The sequence below is a fragment of the Eulemur rufifrons genome, chromosome 15 (genome assembly GCF_041146395.1).
Source record: "Eulemur rufifrons isolate Redbay chromosome 15, OSU_ERuf_1, whole genome shotgun sequence".
In the NCBI taxonomy this organism is placed as follows: domain Eukaryota; kingdom Metazoa; phylum Chordata; class Mammalia; order Primates; family Lemuridae; genus Eulemur; species Eulemur rufifrons.
The window spans coordinates 102,899,355-102,915,221 of NC_090997.1; the positions used below are offsets into that span (position 1 = coordinate 102,899,355).

The window sequence follows — 15,867 nt, forward strand, 5'->3', positions numbered from 1 at the left end:
AATTGACCTTATGCTGGTGGAATTTATTTTCTGTATAAATTTGCAGAATATATTTTAGCAAAGCAGTAGCTGCCTATGTGGTATTTTCTCACTGTATTCATGCTGTGATATTGAATCCTTTTATTTTCACTACTTTGTTTTCTTTCTGAGTTTTTTGAGGATTTAAGTGGAGAGGTGTGAAACTGACCAATAATCTGATCAGGATGTATAACTGATGAAGTCCGTGTCTGTTCTTTTGCAGCTGGTGAGAGAGTGTAAAGAGGTCCTGAAAGGTGGCCTTCTGATGAAGCAGTACTACCTGTTCATGCTGCAGGAGGTTCTAGATGACTTGGAGAAGACTGACTGCAACATTGATGCTTTCGAAGAAGATCTGCATAAAATGCTGATGGTCAGGAACAGGGGGGAGGAATTCCGTGTGCGTGTGTGTGTGTGTGTGTGTGTGTGTGCGCGCGCGCGCGCGCGCGCGCGCACGCGCGCGCGGTGATCTTATACCTGTCTTTCTATCTGGTATTAGATTGTACCTGTTCTTCCTAAATTCACATTCTAAAAATTCTCAATGGTTTTTAAGTTGGAATTTTTGACAAATGTTAACCTAGTTCATTTGCTAATTGTAGGATACTTTATCTTATGGCAGAATGGCCCAGAAATGGACTCAAAATCTGATCCTATTTTATTGAACCATCTGTCATCAGCCATTTTTATAATACCTGGAATGTGCTAGGGACCTTGCATGGCTCTGGGAATAGTGAAGCATGACAAGGAATGCATAGTCTAGTAGGAACTGGACTTGGTGGATACTTCTACCCCCGAGTGCTAAGTGCTAGGGGAGAAGTGTGCTGAGCTGGGGCACCTGAACGAGAGGAAGCTGAATCATAAAGAGGAGTCAAGGGTTAGTCAAGGAAACTGGCACATTCGAGCACTTGTAAATAGTTTGATTTGGCAGAAGTAGACCTATTTTTATTTCTTTCTGAAAGGAGAGCCCCAGTTGTCTTACATGCGTGGTGTTTGCTCTCTGCTTTCTAACCGCTGTAGTGTTGTTCATGTTCTTCTTCTTTCCTGTTAGAAATATCCCTCCTTATCTGCCCATGTAAGACTTACTTTCTGGTTTTTTTTTTTTCCCCTCTGGAAAGCTTAATCTGACAGTTTTAACCTTTAGCCTACATTTATCTGTACTTTCTTTGAACTTTTTTAGCAGTTATAATTAGAACTGTACTATTTAACATTTAAACAGAGACTCTGTTCTCAGGTTTCCCTAATTATACTGAAAGCTTTATGAGCCAGGGGCTATAACTTGAAATTCTTCTGTTGTCCATAATGTCTGGTAGAGGGTTATGTATAGTAAGCACACGTTAGTTCCATTAGGGTCTATGCACAGATGATTACATGATGTGGCGGGTTAAGGAAATAACATAGAAAGCTACTTGCTTGTGGGCATATTGTTTTGGGGGTGCTTTCATCCTTGCTTAACATTCACTGTGTCCTACCTCAAGATGTCTACGGCTCCTCCGAATACCCGCCTCACTTTCTAGGCTGGAAGAAAAGGGGAAAAGAACCTTTCCAGCTAAGTCCAAACTGTTTCATGAGAACAGTATGAGCTCTTCTGGAAGCCACATCCAGGAGATTTTCCTCCATCTTATTGACCAGACTTGTTGCAGGGCCTCATTAATGTTATGGAAGCCAGGAATTCAAATAGTGAGCTTTCCAGCCTCTATAGTATTAATATTATAGAAGTAGAGAAGGAATAATGTGGCTTGGAATGGGACTTATCATACCTGACATATTATGAGAAATAATTTTAATGAGTTTGAAATTATTTTCTAATTGGGGAAAATACATAAAAGACCAGAGTGTGTAAAATGGTTGCATTTTGAAATACTATATATTTGTTATGTCCCAAAAAGTCTTTATCGTTGAAAAGTTATGGTAAAAAGCAATAAGCAAATCATTTTTTTCTCTCTTTCTATGGATGATTAAACCAGAAGTTTAAAAAGACAATGTTCTGTCAGTCAGGAGGAGCAGGATGAGGTGCATCAGGCAGGTGAACTGCTTTCCCGGACAGTCGGTTTCCGTGCCCTCCGTGTACCTGTGCTGTAGTGAAAGCCTAGGTTAAGTGAATTACCAGCGTTCCCAGCTAGTTAGTCTTAGAAATGCTTAGAGTCTAGTTTTGGCTTTGCTATCAATTATCTGCATGAGGCATAATCTCTAATCTCACAGATGAAAACACTAGAAATTATCACTGGTTTTAAATTTTGCCCTGGTATATGTTAGAAGGATCAGAGCAGGGGCGTGTTTTGAGAACTGGGGAACCCAAACAAAATTGTTGTTTCTATTAGGAAGGAAGGAGAGACTCACTATTGGATACGCAAGCATCCACATCTGTTTGCCACAGATCTGTTTATCACAGCCTCATTCTCTTGAAACTCACCAAAAACAGCAAAGAAAAAAAATTCCATGTTCAGAAAAGGAGGAAACTGGCCATAGTGTCAATTCCTGCACCCTTTCCAAAAACAAAAAGGCTGTTAGAATTATTTGCCTTGAAATGTCGACTAAAATGAGGGTGAACGCAAGCTCTAAATATTTTTCCACCTTAGACCTGGAGAGACCATCCAGGCATTAATTAGAACTGTGATATCTAGGGATATGAATAGCCGCGAGAGAAGCAGAGCATGTCCCTGCAGAGATCCTCTTGTTCACTGAAGATCTGCAGGACAAGGAGCTTCAGTAGAGACCCTACTGCCTGCAGCTTAACCTGTCAGCCAAGCAGGACTGCCCAATGGGAGCTCTGTTAGAAGCGGGAGGGGGAGCAGTGATTAGCAAGATCCGATGCAGGAAGTCTGTGACTTAGGGGGCTTTACTCAGTGTTACGTTATGCATTGTACTTAAAAAACTGAGGTGCTTAGATATACAGGCCAAAAGAAATAAAGGAAATAACTTGGAGAGTGTTTGAGGCATCAGTCCTAACGTAAAGCTATGGATTAGCTCATTTCCCTGATCCCTGGCCTCAAAAATTAACCCAAACAATACACATATTAATATGCGATGTAGGAGTATGTGATAGGCTTAAGAAAACCACATTAAAAAGAATTTGAAAAGAATGAAAATACAAAAATGATGACAAGATGTGATAGTTGTAGAAGACACACAAGAGAGAGCCCATGTATGCACAATTAGTGCTTCTGCAGAATAAAGAGCAAAGGAGCAGAAAAGATTTAATTTTTTATTCTACAGATTAATTATTGGGTATCTACTGTGTGCCAGGCAAGGTCATGCAGGGTACTGCGATGTAATGATGAGCATAAACTCCTCTTGGGATTCAAGAATGGTGGGGAAATGGCAGTTGTGTAGTCATGCAAACATAAAATTGCAACTGAAAAGTGCCACAAAGGAAAGGCACAGGTCTTTTGTGGACTCTAATGGTAAAATTTGAGTTTGTATAGATGTTCAAGAAGGCTTCTCTGAGAAAGGGGCACTGGAGTTTATCTGAAGCTTATCTATATTATAATCCAACTATGCAAAGCTTAGACAAAAATTGTACTTTGTATGTTGTAATTTATGTGATAACAAATTGTTTTAAAAAGCATACAAACTAGAAGGAAACATACTAAATTCATGATAATTGTCTCTGGGGAAGGAGGAAAGAGATAAAAGTGAAGAGAGAAACAGATTAACTTTCTGGTATCTGATTTCTTATTGAAAAAATATCTAAAGTAAATATGACAAAATCTTAACATTTGTTCATTCTGGGTGATATTTGTTAGAATATTTTTTAAACTCTTTGCTTTTTAATTGGAAAGAAACACTTTTTTGACAGAAGGCAGCAGAGACACACTCTCTGTTGGGAAGGAGCATGGCAGGAACAGAGGTTGCAAGGAAGGCCCTGTGAAGGGGTGATTCTAGATGCAGTTTGGAGAACAGGCTGGAGGGAACCAGAGCGGATGTGAGAAGGCCGGTTCGAGGCTCTTGCTGTAGTACATATGCTCGTCCTCAGATTAGAGTGGTGTCACATTCAGAAAGAAGTGTAAGGATTCAAAAGAAATTTAGAAAGTGAAATTGCCAGGACTCGGTGATGGATTGGAAATGGGAGAAGTATTGAGAGTGAGTGCTGGGTGTTGAGCTCGTGCAGCTGGGCGAATAGTGAAGGCGATGAGTCCAGTGAGGGGCTTTTAAATTGGCCTGAGACCATTTGAAAGCCTTTGAGACTGACTTTGTTAAGGGAAAGAGATGGAAGTGTGCGTGTGAGAGAGAGAGAGAGAAGTGCAGTTCCTCCTGCGTCTCAAACTCAAAACACAAATACTGAGATTAGGAGGAACAGTGGCTCCTCTACTGTAAAGAAGGGAATGAGGAGACTATGTAATAGTGTGTAGGTTTGCATTTCTGGCGTCAGGAAGATGAGAGAGTTTATATCAAATGACTTCTATTTTATTTTATTTTATTTTATTTTTTTTTTGCAAAGAGAGGTAAGATCATCTAAGAATGGGTGAGGGTGGATACTGGCGATTTGAGAAAAATGGGGACGTTTCAAACTAGTGGTTATGGAGAGAAGGAAAATGAGTTGAGTAGAGTTGTAAATATGATTACCAGAAATGTATGCCATGTGGTTGGTGATATGATTGTGTAGAACAGTGATTCTTCCCATCAGGTGACTTTCTGGTGGCCCCGGCTTCCTGAGTGTGGGCTTGACGAATGGGGTAGTTGGGCTCCAGCTGGCTTTGGGGTCTTGATAGACAAGTGAGATGAAAAGACAAGTGAGGGGCCACAGGGACTTCAGCATACTGACAGGAGTGCTGTTGAAAGGACAAGCCCATGGATCTGAACTGAATCGGGAGTAAAGTGAACAAAGGAAGCGGGGCCATGAGTTGGAGAAAGATGAGGAATTGCAATAGGAATTATTGGGCGTTTTGGATAAAGTGAACAGTACAGTTGTGGTGGTGGTGGCTGGACAAATCAACTGGAAGGAGCAGAGAAGGCTTCAGCATCGGGGTATTTGCGTTGATGATTTTGGGGTTGGAGCAGTTCTGGTAATGACAGGATCCGGGGTGGAGCCCTGTGGGGAAGTGGGAAGGGGGCAGTCAGGGGACTGAGCAGCAGTGGTGGTGGGTGGGCCGTGCACGTGGTTCCAGGTCACATGGCACAATGGCTGAGTCCGAGCTGGAGGGAGGGTGGTCAGTAAGAGGCCAGCGCTTGAAGGTGAGGTGATGAGAAGTCAGTAGGTGACAGCGTGAAGAGGGGGTTGATGATATGGTTGATGACATGAATCTTAAAGGGCAGGGGCTTTTCGTTTTGATTTTTAAATAAGAATGTGTGGAGTAGTGGCTTAAAAGGAGCAGCGGGAAGCAAGAGAGTGCCAGCCCTTTGCAGCTCTGGAGCATGCAGAAAGATAAGTAGTTGCCCCTTGAGAGGGTCTTGAAGGAGAAGTGCCGGCCCAGGGAGAGCCAGCTTTCAAGGGGCCAAGGAGATGGGGGGCACTGCAAGAAGGGGGGCAGCTCTGGGCCTGCTGTGGAAAAGACTTGTTTCGCTTGGGGAAGACGAGGGTAGACCCGTGAATGGCAGGTTCCCCGCATGCAGCTCTTGTGTAGCAGACCCCGGACTGCAGAGTCACTGCACGGCCTGGAGGGTGGAGGACCCGGATGCATTCAAAATACAACAGAAGAAATTTTTCTTGAAATAAAGACAAGACTTGAAATTTGCCTATGGAAAGTTATCATGGGATCTCAGAAAAAAAGAATCATGGGATCTCAAAAAAAAAAAAAAAAAAATCATTAAAGATGTAGCCTGGTGAAAAAACTGCAATCAAAGGATAGAGAAAGAATCCTGTAAACATCTGCGTGTGGAACCCTAAGTGTAGGCACCTTCAGGATACGGGAGAGTGGTGGCAGTGGGTGGTCAGGCTGGCATCAGTTCTTCACACCAGCATCACACTCGGTGGTAGAAGGGAATGTGTGACTCAAGTATTTTCTACCCAGTCACGTTATCCTTTAAGTAAGAGAGTCCACAGACAGTGATGTTTTATAATACAGCCGTTGTAAACCTGTTGAGAAAACCTGTTTGACTGTGAAACCCTACTAACCAACAGATAACTCAGAATGAGAATTTTGGAAGGGAAAGCTGTTGTGATAGGACTTGTGGGCATAAACCCCACTTCAGAACAACTGGATATTTTGGTTATAGATCATAATTTGTATGTCATGAACCTTGAAAAAATTGTATCACAAAATTCTGGATCAGGAAAGGGTGGTAGGAAGAAGTGTGCTCATTTCCTCCTCAGCACGTAAGATACCATGTCAAGCTAAACCAAATAATTAAACAAGTAAAGATCCTCACCTCTTAAAGGAATAATGTTTACAATATATTCATAATGAAAATTTCTAGGTGCTAGGGTTCCAATTTTTATTCCTCTGTTATACTTTTCTATACACTGTGAACAGTTTAGTTATTTTCTTAGGAATTTGAAGGGGTTGTGAATAGTGTTAAATTGTTGAGGAGTCAAGATTTTTGTAACTTTTTCAAAAATCATCATTTAGACATTTGCTAACAATGGTGAAGAATCCTGCTTCTCTCAGTGTTGCATGCTTTTAACTCTCTCTCTTCTGTCTTGCTCTTCTGAGTCATAGCTTTCGTTTTAATAGGTGAAAGTTGTGAGTTGCTGAATTCTACTCTCAAATATTTCCCTTTGCATTTTTGTATTTTAAGGTATATTTTGATTACATGAGAAGCTGGATCCAAATGCTACAGCAATTACCTCAAGCATCCCATAGTTTAAAAAATCTGTTAGAAGAAGAATGGAATTTCACCAAAGAAATAACTCACTACATACGGGGAGGAGAAGCACAGGCCGGAAAGCTCTTCTGGTAGGAATCCTTGTGCCTGAGTCTGGCTTCCTTCTTCCTCACTCTCACTCCCAGTTTCCTCATCGATTCTCTTCCACACGTTAAAATGTTTAGTTACTTGGAAATTATAATTTTTTACATCTTATCTGGGCCCCTGGAGGACTTTTGGCACTATCTGGAGACACTTTTGATTGTCGTGACTGGGAGATGCTGAGCATCTAGTGGGTAGAGGGCAGGGGTGCTGCTGAGTACCCCACAATGCACAGGACAGCCCCACCACAGAATTTTCCACTCAAAGTGTTGATTTTGACCTTGAGAAATCCTGCCTTAGAATAAACCCTCCCATTTGTTTCTCGTTTGTTTGTTTTTAATATGGAGGAGAATCTAAGTCCTTTAAGAGTAGACTATACCTGTGTGTAACAGGCTTGGTGGGGATGCTTAGCACTTACGAAGTACATGATTTTACTGTCACTATTTGGGAATAATCGTGGGGAGGAGAGTGCAACCACTGGTGTGTCTGTTCTAGGGAATGAATGTCTTTTCCTGAGTGCAAGGCCCTGGCCGTTGAGCACAGGGTGTATTTCCGTCGTCTTTCCTAGTGGCCGCTGCACCTTGGCCTTGCTTCAGTTCCATGAGGACTAGTGTTGTCCTGTGCTCCAGGTTCTGTTGCTTCTGTCAGTGCTACCTGCTCCCACCTGTCTCTCAGCCATTTTATCTCTTCCTTCGTCTTTCCCTGTGGTCTTTCATACCCAGCCCAGATGTTCTTGCCCTGCCTTCATGTGCATTCTGTGGGACTTCAGCAACTCACCCATCTGTGTCTCATGCCCCGTATCTCAAAATCCTGCATCCACTTCTCTGCCCCAGTTTCCAGTTCTTTTTACATCCTCTCTTTTTGTTTTGGGTGAGCAGGGAACTTGCTCTTGTCTCCTAACTCTTCCAGGCCTTCAGGCTGTGATCCCCAGGCTGACTGTCCTTTTAAACTAACCCCTTAAAAATGCATTCATTGCCATTTTTAACATCTCTCTTCTCTTAATTTTCATTAATTCTGCTTTGCCTGCAATTCTTTCTGTTTACATTTTCTGTTTCCAGCCTGTCGAGCTTTGTGGAAGCATAATTTTTAAAGGTTACTATTGAGTTTCACTACAAATTCCTGTTAGTAATTTCACTGTACCCTCACTTCCTCCCGTCAGTCTCTGTGTGTTTATCTTTTGCTGGTCCTCCAAGTTCCCTAGAGCACACTCCCTGGCCTTGGCCTTCGTGATCCTCGTTCTGAGAAGCTCCCAGGGCTTTTTCTCTGCACCTTGCAGACTGTGCACTTCTAGATCTGGACGCCGTTGCATTTTATCTGTTGAATTAGAGCAGCAGTTTCTGCTTTATATACTGTTTCTCCCAGCTCAGTCAACGTTGAAGTCAACCCTGACTTCTTTCTTTGTCACGCACACTACTCGAATCCTTTCGGCTGTCCCTTCAGGATACATCCAGAATCTGCCCTCTGCCCACCGAGCGTGGCGTGCTACCACTCTTCCGAGGTTGTTGGTGCTCACGCACATTATCACCGTGGCTCTCTAAGCAGTCTCGCTGCTTCTGCCCGTAATCTCCTGTAGTTTATTCTCAACATCGTAGCCAGAGTGATGTTTTTAAAATGTATGTCAGACCATTTTCTCCTCTCAGTACTCTAACTGCTCCCCGTCTTACTCAGTATGAAAGTGAGAGTGCCTGAAGGGTGGCCCGTAAGGCCTGGCACGTCTGACTTCTCATTAAGTCTCTGTTCTCCTGCCAGACCCTACTGTGCTTGCTCCACAGCCACGTGGTTTCCTTACTGTTTCTCACGGGCTGGGCGTGTTCCCGCCACAAGCCCTTTGCACGTACAGGTCCCTCTACGTGGCCTGCTCGTCCCCTGGTTATTTTCATGATTCATTTCCCCGCCTCCTTCAGGTCTTTGTCCAAATGTTACCTTCTCAGTATATTTAAAATTGAAATTCCTACCCACAAGTACTCTTGAGGTTTTTTTCCCCTATTTATTCTCTCCATAGCACTTATTAATATCTGAAATAAAATATATTTTCCTTTTTTGTTGTAGTTATTGTTTTTGTCCCTTCACTAGAGGGCTTTTGTCTCTTTTGTTCACTGCTGCTTAGTACATGCTAGGCACCCAGTATCTGTTGAGTAAGTCCATCCTGGATATGCTTGTATAATCTTCTTCTTAAAAGCGTGTTTCTAATCAGGTCCCTTTCCCGCTCGGATATCACAGTAATTAGCAGGCCACCCAGGGCCCTCCCCAGCATGGCTCCAGTTTACTCTCCTGGCCTCACTTCCTCTCCCTTTGTGGCATAAACACCCTCCACTCCTTTCAGATTGGGCAGGTTCTTTTTTCACAGACATGCCACTTGCTTGACATATCTTTATTACTTTTAATTGTATTTATTGTTCTTCCTGGACTTCGTTTCCCCCTCCTTCATTTTATTCCCGACAGATCCCCTCTTCGCACTATCGTTCTACCTGTTAAAATTCTGCATTTGCCTCCAAGGCCCATTGCAGTGCTTTCTAGCCACGAAACTCTGCCTTCAGCTGGGTTTGATCTTTCTCCTCTGACGACAACCCTAGCACTTTCCTTCTACCACCTCTGATCCTGGTTATATATTAATACTTACCTGCGCTTTTACTAGATCATAGGTCTTTTCCTTGCTCATCGTGGAGGTGAGTAAACTATTGGATTTTTATGACACTCAGATTTATTTTGTACACTTGGGTGTACATTTTAACACTAGTATTTAGAATTGTGTATTCAGTGAGAAGAATCAGCTATGTAGCATTTCTTATTTACTGACTATAAAAAGCTAATGTGAGGAGGCCGGGCGCGGTGGCTCACGCCTGTAATCCTAGCACTCTGGGAGGCCGAGGCGGGTGGATTGCTCAAGGTCAGGAGTTCGAGACCAGCCTGAGTGAGACCCCGTCTCTACTAAAAATAGAAAGACATTATATGGACAACTAAAAATCTATATAGAAAAAAAAAAATTAGCCGGGCATAGTGGCGCATGCCTGTAGTCCCAGCTACTCGGGAGGCTGAGGCAGTAGGATCGCTTAAGCCGAGGAGTCTGAGGTTGCTGTGAGCTAAGCTGACGCCACGGCACTCACTCTAGCCTGGGCAACAAAGTGAGACTCTGTCTCAACAAAAAAAAAAAAAAAAGCTAATGTGAGGGAAATTTTTTAAAACAGTTGCTTTCCAGAAATTCACTTTTTTTTCCTATCGTTTATTTTATTTAAGGCCATTTTATACCATTTTGAACATTTAAGATTGAAATAACATTTGTGTAATAATCACCTAGCTACTGTGAATACAATTTAGGATTTTAAGGTTTATCATTAAATATGTGGTAATAGAACAAAGTTAGTTACATACATGCCATAATCCAGATTTCTCCTTTTTCACATTAATCATGATTTTATATTAGAAAAGAAAATTCTCATTGTTGATTTTTAAACTATTGAAGCAATAGCTGAGCTTTTCAGTTTCTCATTCAAGAATTAGGGTACGAGTGAGGACAATTTTTCTTCTCTGTTTTATTTTTGTTATTTTTGTTCCCTTAGTGACATTGCAGGAATGCTGCTGAAATCTACAGGCAGTTTTCTAGAATTTGGCTTACAGGAGAGCTGTGCTGAATTTTGGACCAGTGCAGACGATAGCAGTGCTTCAGATGAAATCAGGTTGGGGCTGTACTTTCTTTGCTCTTCCCTTTCTTATCTCATGTAGTGTTACCCTTGGTGATGAGCCTCGAGGGATAATATTTTGGGGGGAACCAGTTGTTCAATATTTACCAGACTTTGTTTAAACCTAGTTGTGTTGGACTGGAAGAGTTTGGGCAATAGACCTAAAAGGGTTTATTTGTTACTGTCTTGTCTTTTCATATGACCTCTTAGTTACGATTTTATGTGAAATTTTTTTTGAAAGTGAATTTAGAATTTATTAAGCACAATGAAAATAGTGCCTTTAGAGAAAGGGATAAAGTTGACTAAAAATGAATAGAATTTTGTTCATCTACATTTTCTGGGATGTCTTTAATACTATGTTTCTGTCCTTTAAAACCTGTGTAGTGGTCCATTAATATATTTTGATGACATTTGATACATTTTTATTTTTATACTTAGCTTATTCCATCTGTTCAACTTTATGAAACCATGGCTTACTCATCTGTTAATGTCCTCCAGTTCTATGTATGTAGTATTTATGTTGAAATTGGTGTTTTCTTGTGGCATATGTATCAGCCATGTAGCCACTCTGTGGCCATTTAATCAGCAATGTCTTATGATTCAACCTTAGTAAATGCTCAAGTAGAACTGACTTCTCCGGGGCTAAAATATTTTCTCTGACCATCCAAGGTTTGATGAAAAATACATTTGTTTTTATGCCAGGGTTAAAGAAAGAAGTGCCCACATAGATTCTTACCTGGGAAAATAGTGAATAACTGAGAAATGGAATGAATCAGTTTGTAGGTCTTGCAGTTTTAAGAGCTAGCATGGTGGTTTTAAAATACAAATGAGAATGTAAGAATTAAGATAATGAACTGGAGAATGGCTCTTATGATGCTCTAATTGTTTACTCAGGATGGGTCAAAAGGGGGGTTTTTTTCACAGCGGGTGCTGGGGCCAACAGTCCTGGTGAGAGAGAGTTGATTATACACATCTTTTCCCAAGTCATTCTGTGATGTCATACTGCTACCTCGAAATCAGTTGTGATGGGAGTATTTACACCAGAGAAATTGGCACGTACCACATAAGACAATATTTTGGGGGGAACCAGTTGTGAAATATTTATCAGACCGCACTGTATGTATGCATTTGTTTTAAATTAGATTATGAGCTGGAGGTCAAGAACTTATCTCAAACTCCCAGAAATTATTGTAATGAAATCTTTAGAAAATTGAGCTTCCTGTTATTTGAAGGTTATTAAATGTGCCCTACTTATATTTAAAGGATACAAGTATTTTCTGCAAAATGCTCAGGAGCAGGCTTCTGAATATTTTGAATACATGCTTAATAATTGCTTCTTCCCATTTAAAAAATCTATAGTTTGTGTTTATAACTGTGATTTGGAATTTGCTTCATCTTTATTGTTAAATACCTCTTGTACCCCTGGGGTATTCCCTATTGTGTTCCAACTGGACTTCAATCCCCTTGGCAGGAGGTCTGTTATAGAAATCAGCCGAGCACTGAAGGAACTCTTTCACGAAGCCAGAGAAAGAGCCTCGAAAGCACTAGGATTTGCCAAAATGTTGAGAAAGGTGAGTTTACAACCCCGATTAATTATTATCTTTTCTTATTTTTCTTTTATCTTATTTTTTAAGAAAGCTAACCCTAAAGAAGTTTCTTTGTAACTGTGATCCTAGGACCTGGAAATAGCAGCAGAATTCATACTTTCAGCCCCAGTTAGAGATCTCCTGGATGTTCTGAAATCAAAACAGTATGTTAAGGTAAGTATTTTAAGTGGTGTAATTAAAATATTTTGCCTTGCCTACTTTATTCTAAAACAGGCAAATTTTTTCTTAAACGTCCAGATAGTAAATATTTTAAGCTTTAGAGACTATACATTTTTAACCCAGTTGTAAGATCGTCACATAATTCCCAGTGAAATAATTGAAAAAAATGAATTTTTTCATCCTTATTCACTTGGCTTAAGAATGCAGACAAGTAATCAAATATTTACTCATACTGTTTAATTTATTAATTTAGCTACACATATGTATTTAACATAATGTATATGAGAAGATAATATTGATTTTAGATAATGGTTTTGTTTTATACCCTCATACTTCCCGAGGCAATTCAGAGGTTTTTACAATGAATCTTTGACATCAGTGTCTAGTTCATCACTAGAGCCACTTTTTGAGCAACCATCTTTACTCCCCTTTAAAGTTGTTTGAGATTTTAGCACGTTTAGAATCTGTGTATGAGGTCATCACTGGAAATTTTGTCCCAAGCCTACAATTTTACCCACTCACTTAACTAGGGTGACCTGCACAATATCATCATGTGTATTGCTTGTTAAAATGATCTTTAAGGAAGTTTTTATGATCACCCCCACCCCACCCCAGAATAGCTAGTGAATCTGTGTTAACATTTTTTGCCTTTTTCCGAAGTCAGATGACTTTCTATAAGCACTGCAAACTAGCATTGATTGAGGTTATTTCAGACTAACTTTCCTCCTTCAAGGAGTATTTTCTTTGTTGCTGAGATGAAACAGCCAGAGGGATGCTGTGTAGTGGGGGAGACTCCACAAGGGCCTCCCTCTCCCTCGGTCACACTGATCTGAGCTGCTTGCAGTTCTCGCTGCTCTGATTCATGCCTTTCCCACGTCTCCTTCCCCGAACCTGCGGGTTTTTCCTAGTTTGTTTTTTTTAAATAATGTATTTCTCTAATGTACACTGTTCCTTAATTTAAGATTTTGGATTATGTCTTTTCTAGGTACAAATTCCTGGGTTAGAAAACTTGCAAATGTTTGTTCCAGACACTCTTGCTGAGGAGAAGAATATTATTTTGCAGTTACTCAATGCAGCTGCAGGAAAGGATTGTTCAAAAGAGTCAGATGACGTGTTCTTCGATGCCTACCTACTTCTAACCAAGCAGAGCGATCGAGCCCGTGATTCAGAGGATAGCTGGGCCACATGGGAAGCACAGCCTGTCAAAATTGTGCCTCAGGTGGAGACTGTTGACACCCTGAGAAGCATGCAGGTACATCCACTCCCGTTGCCTCCCCAGCTCTCCCCACCCCAACCTTTCAGCAGTATTCCTTACTTAAAATACTTTTAGGAAAAATGGATTGCTAGCAGCTCAGGAATGATTCATTAACTGCCCGAGTAATCTCAAATATATACTTACCCAAAATGTGCCTCAATGTGTTAATAGGTAATTTTGCAGCATATTTTGTACCAAAATGGTCCATCAAATTCTATTAAGTATATTAAATTATACTGGAATATTTGAAATCATCTCTTTTATTTATACCTTTCCTTAGCTCAGTCATGTAGTTAGCTCTGTAAAGCTGTGATCCAAAGAAATTATGTAACTCGTTAATTAAAACTGTGAAAAGCCTCCTCCTGTTGCTTGTGTTCAGCTTTGGGGCAGTGATGGCGAACGTGCCTCTGTACCTCATGAGCACACTGGCCTGCTGTCTCTCTCCACCCCGACAAATCTGCTCTTATATTCCCTGTCTCAATGAATTGTGCTGGGTCCATGCACTTGTTTAAACCAGAAATGTGACGGTTAATATCTGTTCAACCTCCCACCCTTCCAGTTGACCATGAGCCCTGGCAGGCCAGAAGCATTTCCAGTAAATGACCCTTTCCTGCATCCCCAGAGTGCTGCCACGGTCAGAACTTCACCATCCCTTCCCTGAACTATTGTGGTTTCTTACTTGCAGTTTCACTACTTCAAGCCTCACCTCCGCTCCCTCCAATCCTGTATTTGTTTTTGTAATACGTACATCTGACCACAGATGTACTCAGAATACTGCAATGACACTCTATCTCTTAAAGAATAAAAGTAATAAAAGTCTTGATTTCTTAATGTTTCATACAAGGGCCCTCATTTGGTTCTCCTCTTACTGCTGACTGTTCCGTCTTCACTTGCTGCTCCAGCATACCCACATCCACACCCACCTCCACACCCACACACACCCACATACACCCACTGTCTCCCACTCTCCCACACTGCACCACCGGCATTGCACTACTTGGAGTTCTAGGATATTTCAAAGATGTCATTCCCACACTGTCCTTTGGGATCCTTCCCTACTGTGCTGAGGATCCTAGAGGTCAGTGCCCACTGCAGTTGTTGCCCTGTGGGAGCAGCTTTGCTTGAAAATGACTTTCTGATCAGATGGTTGTTGGCCTGGTAGCCCTGAGGCTGGCATTATTTTTGGACTGAGCATTTGACTGGAATGGGAAAACAGTATTGGGTCTGTTTTTATGCCCTATGTTTGATTTTCCTCCCAGGTGGATAATGTTTTACTGGTTGTCATGCAGTCTGCCCATCTCACCATTCAGAGAAAAGCTTTCCAGCAGTCCATCGAGGGACTTATGACTCTGTGCCAAGAGCAGACGTCCAGTCAGCCGGTCATCGCCAAAGCTTTGCAGCAGCTGAAGGTATTGCACCATTCCCTCTGCCTTGGCGAATCTGTTTCCTTTGGATTAATGCTGTGGAAGAATCAGGGTCTTGATGTCGTGATATGTGTAATATAGTATCTTTCAAGGAACTTGAGCTCTTATATTGCTCTCCCCATTCTCCCTCTCCCCAGTACACATTTTTTCATGTCTAAACTAAAAATTCCTGGATCTCTCTTTGAACTGCAGTAATTTAGATTTGGAGAAGTTAGAAAATTGAGCAATTATGTGACTTCATAATGGTCACATGGCTGGTTAGTAGCAAACCTGAGATTGGAATTTAGGTCTCTTCATTTCCAATGTAAATTTCTTTCTCCTTTAGCAGTTGCCAGAGGTATGTCATATTAGTAATGTGTAATCTGAAAGAAGATTTATTATTTTAACAAATAATTCAGCCAAATTGTACTAGGAAAAAAACCAGTTCTAGACAGGTGCAAAGGCTTTTCAAAGTTTGTGACAAGTTGGAGCCTTGCTGCCTTTCCCCATTATTTTCTGTTTTCACTACTTTCTATTTTGTTTGCCATTTATCAGTCTCGATCTCATCCACACTTTTCCGCAGGCCATCAATTATGTCTTCTCAGTCACAAAAGCAGCACTTTCTGAAATTATAAGTCATTTGATAAACATTTGTTTTTCTTCTGTCAATCTGATTTGTCTTATTTATCTATAAACATTTATTAACTCAATTTCTATCTTACCTTGCTTATAGGTTGTAATCCCACCCTCTTACCAGGGCAGGAGACTTTTTTCTTTTAGCTTGAGCCAGTGAACTCTGGAGAGTGCAAGATTATGTAAAATATTGATTATTCCTGAGTTTTCGGAATTTTTATAGCCCTAATGGCCTGAATTGTCACACTAAAGTACAGAGGATGGAGAAATTAGAG

The 15,867-nt window shown here is 41.1% G+C and overlaps 1 protein-coding gene across 5 annotated transcripts in view; it reads left to right on the forward strand.

Moving 5' to 3' along the window:
• The window catches only part of MAP3K4 (mitogen-activated protein kinase kinase kinase 4), a 109,291-nt gene that overhangs the window by 66,889 nt on the left and 26,535 nt on the right, over positions 1-15,867 (forward strand). For all 5 annotated transcript variants that reach the window (XR_011235508.1, XM_069487658.1, XM_069487660.1 and 2 more), the window contains exons 5-11: positions 242-388; positions 6,691-6,848; positions 10,416-10,532; positions 12,007-12,106; positions 12,212-12,295; positions 13,287-13,553; positions 14,816-14,965. Coding sequence is in view for 4 of the 5 variants with exons in the window: in XM_069487658.1 (XP_069343759.1) it covers positions 242-388; positions 6,691-6,848; positions 10,416-10,532; positions 12,007-12,106; positions 12,212-12,295; positions 13,287-13,553; positions 14,816-14,965 (1,023 nt within the window). In the remaining variant the exon portion in view is untranslated. The remainder of the gene's footprint in view (positions 1-241; positions 389-6,690; positions 6,849-10,415; positions 10,533-12,006; positions 12,107-12,211; positions 12,296-13,286; positions 13,554-14,815; positions 14,966-15,867) is intronic.